Consider the following 8,642-nt stretch of genomic DNA (forward strand, 5'->3'; position numbering starts at 1 on the left):
AATACAACCTTGCATTGAAATACTTACTGAGAAGCCCTTTAAATCAACAATAGAGTTAAGAAAATATTTACTAAATAAACTAAAATAAAAATGTAAAGTAACACTAAAATAACGAGGTTATACACAGGGGGGGTATCGGTACCGAGTCCATGTGCGGGGGGGAACAGGTTAGTCGAGGTGTTTTGAACATGTAGGCCGGGGTAAAGTGACTATGCATAGATAGTAAACAGCAGTGTAAATAGTCCAGGTGGCCATTTGATAACAGCCATCATGGGATTTAGACAGCTGATTAGATAATACACACATTCAAATAGCATCCCTCCATCATAAAACAATGAACGTGATGTAGAAGTTGATACAGCCAATGCTTTATTAGCGGCAAGCATTTTTTATTTTTTTTATTTTTACAAACGATCTTCAACTAGCTGATATGCTGTATTCACATGAAGTTTCTGTTAGCTCCCCTGATTAAGTATTAACCAGCGAAGCGGACGACTGACAACAAGCACAATAAAGCCATCCGTCTATTTCACATCATTCAAGTCAGTTTGAATACCTTTTTTCCAGTCTTTTAAACATTGGAAACATTTTCTCCTGAATTAAATTAATAAAAAGCACAAAAAGGTATACATCAGGTCTACACACATGGTGTATGCTACAAACAAATCACAAACGTACATTCTCATGGCAGAATTGATAAGATATTGCTTTAAAAGATGAACTGTTTGTAACACAGTATGTCACAGTACTATCAGGTGTATATTCTGTAGATCAATCAACCAATAAGTCAAACAATCAATCAACGTTGATCAGTTGAGTCCCTCCAAGCCTCTCGACAGCATTCTTCAGATCCTCCACCACCAGGCCTACCTCAGCCCTGCTGGTGCCTCGGCCCACACTCAGCCTCAGGGCATTAGCTGCCACCTCCTCAGGGATGCCACAGCTCAGCAGGATATGGGAGGGCCTGAGGGACAAACAGAGTGAAAACTAACAGTGACAACATAACAATATGATTCCACTAAACATGGGTGATTTATTTTGTTGTCTGTAATTAATGTGCATGGTTTCTATATATAATGTCTATATATATATATTTATATACATATATATATATATTTATATACTGTATATAAATATATATATATATATATATATACACACTGTATACACTATACACTGTGTATATATATATCTAGATACTGTAGGTCTATGATGTAGCTAGTAACTGTAGGTCTATGATATACAGTATCTAGTTACTGTAGCTCTATGATAATACGTATCTAGTTCCTGTAGGTTAATGATGTAGCTAGTTCTTGTAGGTCTACTGGATCGTAGCTCGTTACTGTAGCTCTATGATGTTAGCTAGTTATGTAGCTCTATGATATACAGTATCTAGTTACTGTAAGTCTCTATGATATACAGTTAGCTAGTAACTGTAGGTCTATGATGTAGCTAGTAACTGTAGCTCTATGATGTAACTAGTAACTGTAGGTCTATGATGTAGCTAGTTTACTGTAGCTTTAGCTCTTGATGTATCTAGTTACTGTAGCTCTATGATATACAGTATCTAGTTACTGTAGTTCTCTATGAATGTAGCTAGTAACTGTAGGTCTATGATGTAGCTAGTAACTGTTGCTCAATGATGTAACTAGTAACTGGTTAGGTCTATGATGTAGGCTAGTTACTGTAGGTCTATGAATGTAGCTAGTTTACTGTAGCTCTAATATATACAGTAATCTAGTTACTGTAGCTCTTGATATAGTAGCTATTAACTGGTTTAAAGGTCAATGATGTAACTAGTAACTGTAGGTCTAATGGATGTAGCTAGTTACTGTAGCTAAATGATTAAAACTGTATTATAAACAGTAACTAGTAACTTGTAGTCTATAATAAACAGTATCTAGTTAAAATTTGTATGTGTCAGGTCACTTTAGCCTGTCTCCTCGCTTCTGTGTGAATGGCATGCAGCCCAACACTGGCCAGCAGTCTTCTACAGCTGGACAACACCTTCCTCCCTACAGCACAGGGGACAGAATAGACATCAACACTTCTCCCCTACAAGTACAGGGGACAGAATACATCAACACCTTCCTCCCTACAGTACAGTACAGGGGATAGAATAGACATCAACACTTTCCTCCCTACAGTACAGGGGACAGAATAAGACATCAACACTTCCTCCCCTACAGTACAGGGGGACAGAATAGGACACATGAACAAACAAAACTTCCTCCCTACAGTACACAGGGGACAGAATAGACATTGAAACACCTTCCTCCCTACAGCACAGGGGAAGGAATAGACATGAACACCTTCCCCCCTACAGTACAGGGGACAGAATAGACATAACACTTCTCCCTACAGCAGTACAGGGGACAGATAGACATGAAACCTTCCTCCCTACAGTAACAGGGGACCAGAATAGACATCAACAACCTTCCTCCCTACAGTCCAGGGGACAGAATAGACATGAAACCTTCTCCTACAGCACAGGGGAACAGAATAAGACATGAACACAAAAAAACCTCCCACAGCACAGACACAGAACTTCACTTCCTCCTACAGCAAGGGGAACAGAATAGACATCAACACCTTCCCTCCTACAGCAAGGGGCAGAATAGACATGGAACACCTTCTCTTCCCTACAGCAGCACGGGGACAGAATAGACATGAACACCTTCCTCCTACAGTACAGGGGACAGAATAGACATGAACACCTTCCTCCCTACGTACAGGGGGACAGAATAGACATGAAACACTTCCTCCCTACAGTACAGGGGACAGAATAGACATGAACACCTTCCTCCCTACAGTACACGGGGACAGAATAGACGATGGAACCACCTTCCTTTCCTACAGTACAGGGGACAGAATAGAACATGAACCCCTTCCTCCCTACACAGCACAGGGGGAAAGAATAGAACATGAACACCTTCCTCCTACAGTACAAGGGGAGCAGCATTAACATGACAACTTCCTCCCTACAGTACAGGGGACAGAATAGACATGAAACACTCCTCCCTACAGCTACAGGGGACAGAATTAGACATGAACACCTTCCTCCCTATGGACAGTACAGGGGACAGAATACGACATGAACACCTTCTCCTACAGTACAGGGGACAGAATAGACATGAACACAACTTCCTCCCTACAGTACAGGGGGACAGAATAAGAACTGAACACACCTTCCTCCCTACAGTACAGGGGACAGAAGTAGACAATGACAACCTTCCCTCCCCGCCCCCTCCCTACAAGTACAGGGGACAGAATAGACATGACAAAACCTCTCCCTAGCAGTCCCAGGGGACAGAAATAGACATGAACACCTTCCTTTCCCTACAGTAGTTGGACAGTATAGCATGAACACTTCTCGCGGCTACAGTAAGGGGTACAGAAATAGATGAACACCTTCCTCCTACAGTACAGGGGGACAGAATAGACATGAACACCTTCCTCTCTACAGTACAGTAGAGGGGGACGAAGTAGACATGAACACCTTCCTCTTCCTAAGTACAAAGGGACAAGAATTGGACAGTGAACACCTTCTCTACGCAGCAAGGGGGAAGCAATAGACCATAACCAACACTGAAACATCCTCCCTACAAAGCACATAGACAGGGGGATAAGAAGAGACATGAATCATTAACAGTCACCTGTAGTTTTATAAATAGCCACAGCAACGTAGGGGTTTGTTGAACGCCTCGCAGGCGAGTGTAGAGGTAGAGATACTGTACAGGAGGGTATCTTATCTTTTTCTAACTGGAACCAATGAGAAATTCACTGTTTTCTCCTGGAACCAATGAGAAATTCACTGTTTTTCCTGGGAACCAATGAGAAATTCACTGTTTTCCTGGGACCAATGAGAAATGTAAACATGGTTTCTCCTGGGAACCAATGAGAAAATTCACTGTTTCCTGGAACCAATGAGAAATTCACTGTTTTTTCCCTGGGCAACGCAATAGAAATTCACTGTTTTCCTGGGCCAATGAGAAATTCACTGTTTTCTCTGGAACCCAACTGAGAAAAATTCAACTGTTTTCGCTGGAACCAATGAGAATTCCAATTGTTTTCTGGGAACCCAATGAGAAATTTCACTGTTTTTCCTGGGAACCTAACAAATCACGTCTGGAACCATGAGAAATTTACTGTTTTCCTGGAATTGGATCCCTTTAAAAAAAATTTTTTCCAGTTTGACCAAACGCATAATACTGTTTTTCTGGAACCAGCTCATAAAAAACATGGCCCGGTTTGACTGAGACACATTCCTCACGTTACAGCAACGACCTTGGGGGATAGGTTCAACAAGGGGAGGGAGGGGGGACAACGACCTGGGGAATAGTTACAACAGGGGAGAGGAAGGAGGGACAACGACCTGGGGAATAGTTACAGGGGAGAGGAGGGGGGAGGACCTGGGAATAGCGGGACAAGACTGGGGAATAGTTTACAGGGGAGAGGAGGGGGGACAACGACCTGGGGATAGTTACAGGGGAGAGAGGGGGACAACGACCTGGGGAATAGTTACAGGGGGAGGAGGGGGACAAACGACCCTGGGGGATAGTTACAAGCGACAAAAGGAGGGAAGGAGAGGGGACAACGACCCCTGGGGAATAGTTAACAAGGGGGAGAGGAAGGGGGACAACGACTGGGGGAATAGTTACAGGGGAGAGGAGGGGGACAACGACCTGGGGAATAGTTACAGGGGAGAGGAGGGGACAAACGACCTGGGGAATAGTTACGGGGGTAAGAGGAGGGGGACACGGACCCTGGGGAATAGTTACAGGGGAGAGGAGGGGGACAACGACCTGGGGAATAGTTACAGGGGAGAGGGAGGGGGACAAACGACCTGGGGAAGAGAGAGGAGGGGGGGACAACGACTGGGGTATAGTTACAAGGGGAGAGGGAGGGGGGACATACGACCTGGGAGATAGTTACAAGGGGAGAGGAGGGGGGAACAAGACCTGGGGGATAGTTACAGGAGAGGAGGGGGGACAACCGACCTGGGGGATAGTTACAGGGGAGAGGAGGGGGACACGACCTGGGACTAGTTCGGGGAGGGCGAAAACATGGGAAAGACAGGGGAGAGGAGGGGGACTACGACCTGGGGATAGTTACAGGGGAGAGGAGGAGGGGGGACACGACCTGGGGAGATAGTTACAGGGGAGAGGGAGGGGACAACGACCGCCTGGGGATAGTTACAGTGGGAGGAGGCAAGGGGAAGGGAAAGACCCGTGGGGGATAGTTACAAACACAGGGGAGAGGAGGGGGACAACAATAAAGCGACCCCCTGGGGAATAGTTACAAGGGGAGAGGAGGGGGGACACACGACCTGGGGAATGTACGTTACAAAAGGGGAGAGGAGGGACAACGACCTGGGAATAGTTTACAGGGGAGAGGAGGAATGCATTTCAATTAAACAGGTTGTGCCTTGTTAAAAGTTAATTTGTGGAAATAATTTCCTTCTTAATGCGTTTGAGCCAATCAGTTATGTTGTGACAAGGTAGGGTGGTTTACAGAAGATAGACCTATTTGGTAAAAGACCTAAGTCCATATTAATGCAAGAACAGCTCAAATAAGCAAAGAGAAATTACAGTCCATCGTTACTTTAAGCACATGAAGGTCAGTCAATGCAGAAACATTTTCAAGAACTGTGGAGGTTTCTTCTTCAAATGCAGTCGCAAAAACCATCAAGCGCTATGATGAAACTGACTCTCATGAGGACCGCCACAGGAATGGAAGACCCAGAGTTACCTCTGCTGCAGAGGATAAGTTCATTAGAGATACCAGCCTCAGATTGCAGCCCAAATAAATGCTTCACAGAGTTCAAGTAACAGACACATCTCAACATCAACTGTTCAGAGGAGACTGCGTGAATCAGGCCTTCATGGTCTAATTGCTGTATAGAAACCACTACTAAAGGACACCAATAAAAATAAGATACTTGCTTGGGCCAAGAAACACGAGCAATGGACATTAGACCGGTGGACATCTGTCCTTAGTCTGATGAGTCCAAATTGGAGATTTTTGGATCCAACCACTGTGTCTTTGTGAGACACAGAGTAGGTGAACGGATGATCTCCGCATGTGTGGTTCTCACTGTGAAGCATGGAGGAGGAGGTGTGATTTTGTGGGGGTGCTTTGCTGGTGACACTGTCTGTGATTTATTTTGAATTCAAGGCACACTTAACCAGCATGGCTACCACAGCATTCTGCAGCGATATGCCATCCCATCTGGTTTGCGCTTAGTGGGACTATCATGTGTTTTTCCAAGAGGACAATGACCGAACACACCTCCAGGCTGTTTGACCAAGAAGGAGAGTGATGGAGTGCTGCATCAGATGACCTGGCCTCCACAATCCCCTGACCTAAACCCAATTGAGATGGTTTGGGATGAGTTGGACCGCAGAGTGAAGGAAAAGCAGCCAACAGGTTTTTATAAATTGCTAATATATAAAAAATTCTAAACTGAAATAACATTTACATAAGTATTCAGACCCTTTACTCAGTACTTTGTTGAAGCACCTTTGGCAGTGATTACAGCCTYGAGTCTTCTTGGGTATGATGCTACAAGCTTGGCACACCTGTATTTGGGGAGTTTCTCCCATTCTTCTCTGCAGATCTTCTTTTAGGTTGGAAGGGGAGCGTTGCTGCACAGCTATTTTCAGGTCTCTCCAGAAATGTTCGATCGGGTTCAAGTCAGGGCTCTGGCTGGGCCACTCAAACACATCCAGAGACTTGTGCCAAAGCCACTCCTGCGTTGTCTTGCCTGTGTGCTTTGAGTCATTGTCCTGTTGGAAGGTGAACCTTCGCTCCAGTCTGAGGTCCTGAGTGCTCTGGAGCAGGTTTTCATCAAGGATCTCTGTACTTTGCTCCATTCATCTTTGCCCCGATCCTGACTAGTGTCACAGTCCCTGCTGCTGAAAAACACCCCCACAGCATGATGCTGCCACCACCGTGCTTCACCGTAGAGATGGTGCCAGGTTTCCTCCAGACGTAACGCTTGACATTCAGGCCATAGAGTTCAATCTTGGTTTCATCAGACCAGACAATCTTGTTTCTCATAGCCTGAGAGTCTTTAGGTGCCTTTTGGCGAACTCCAAGTGGGCTGTCATGTGCCTTTTACTGAGGAGTGGCTTCCGTCTGGCCGTTACCATAAAGGCCTGATTGGTGGAGTGCTGCAGAGATGGTTGTCCGTCTGGAAGGTTCTCCCATCTCCACAGAGGAACTCTAGAGCTCTGTCAGAGTGACCATCTGGTTCTTGGTCTCCTCCTTGACCAAGGACCTTCTCCCCCGATTGCTCAGTTTGGCCGGGCGGCCAGCTCTAGGAAGAGTCTTGGTGGTTCCGAACTTCTTCCATTTAAGAATGATGGAGGCCACTGTGTTCTGGGGACCTTCAATGCCGCTGACATTTTTTGGTACCCTTCCCCAGATCTGTGCCTCGACACAATCCTGTCTTGGAACTCTATGGAAAATTCCTTCGACCTCATTGGTTTTTGCTCTGATATGCACTGTCAACTGTGGGACCTTATATAGACAGATGTGCCTTTTCCAATCAATTGAATTTACCACAGGTGGAATTCAATCAAGTTGTAGAAACATCCCAAGGATGATCAATGGAAACAGGATGCACCTGAGCTCAATTTCGAGTCTCACAGCAAATGGCCTGACTACTTGTGTGAGTAAGGTATTTTGGGGTTTTTTTGTGAGTAGATTGCTGAGGATTTGTATTTAATCAATTTTAGAATAATGCTGTAATGTAACAAAATCAAGGGTTCTGAAAACTTTCCCAAGGCACTGTATATATATATATATATATATATATATATATATATATAATTATTTTTACTCATATGTTGCAACCCACCATTTAACATTTCCGCAACCCAACCCATACTTAAAGAAAGGCTGTTGTACAGAGTGGCAGATTGACGGAGACAAATCCCACAGCAGGAAGGGTAGAGACAGGGGAGACGTCAGTATGACTCTACAGATCAATTCAGAGTCCACATCCACAGAGCTGTGATAGTTCACTAGTAAATATGTAATAATAGGCCAATGTAGTTTCGTTGGCTGTTATTGAGTGGCCGAAGTTTGTCACAAAATACTGCGCAGCTCAATAGCACATTTTACTCACCCTGTAGTCCAGGACCCAGAATGGACACGTTACAGGTGTTGGGGAGGGTCTCGGAGTCAGGGAAATGACTGTTGAAATGGATCCTCTCTCTCCCGAAGACCGCCTGGCAACACACAACAGCAAAGACTTATTGGACATAGAATAGTTATAGGACATGTACTATACTGTACAGTGACTTCTTCACTCACGAACCAGTAAATTATAAGGAAAACATGGCAACAATCTAAAGGAAAACAAATGTTGGTTCTACATTGAAACTACTGAACAAATCTCCAGAAACAAGTGACACTGTGTCAACACAGGGTATAAATATATTCTGAAATCCAACAAAAAAAACATTGACGCTTGTGTTAGTCTATGACAGATGGATCAGCAGACTAATGTTCTGTTACTGTACCTCTAGTTGTTTCTCCAGGTAGTCCTTTGTATCCAGCATATGAGTCTCATACTCAGTCAGGTTAGAGTTCACCAGCTCTGCTGCCTAGTACAGACAATAAGTTAGTTCACC

The 8,642-nt window shown here is 44.5% G+C and overlaps 1 protein-coding gene across 1 annotated transcript in view; it reads right to left on the reverse strand.

Moving 5' to 3' along the window:
* Window positions 1-346: 346 nt before the first annotated feature.
* Window positions 347-8,642, reverse strand: part of scly (selenocysteine lyase) — a 24,087-nt gene continuing 15,791 nt past the window's right edge. The window contains 4 exon segments of the mRNA XM_070439840.1: window positions 347-967; window positions 1,940-2,015; window positions 8,135-8,237; window positions 8,532-8,615. Coding sequence (XP_070295941.1) covers window positions 796-967; window positions 1,940-2,015; window positions 8,135-8,237; window positions 8,532-8,615 — 435 coding nt within the window. The 3' untranslated portion in view covers window positions 347-795.

Source organism: Salvelinus sp. IW2-2015, unplaced genomic scaffold (assembly GCF_002910315.2).
Source record: "Salvelinus sp. IW2-2015 unplaced genomic scaffold, ASM291031v2 Un_scaffold1959, whole genome shotgun sequence".
Taxonomy (NCBI): Eukaryota; Metazoa; Chordata; class Actinopteri; order Salmoniformes; family Salmonidae; genus Salvelinus; species Salvelinus sp. IW2-2015.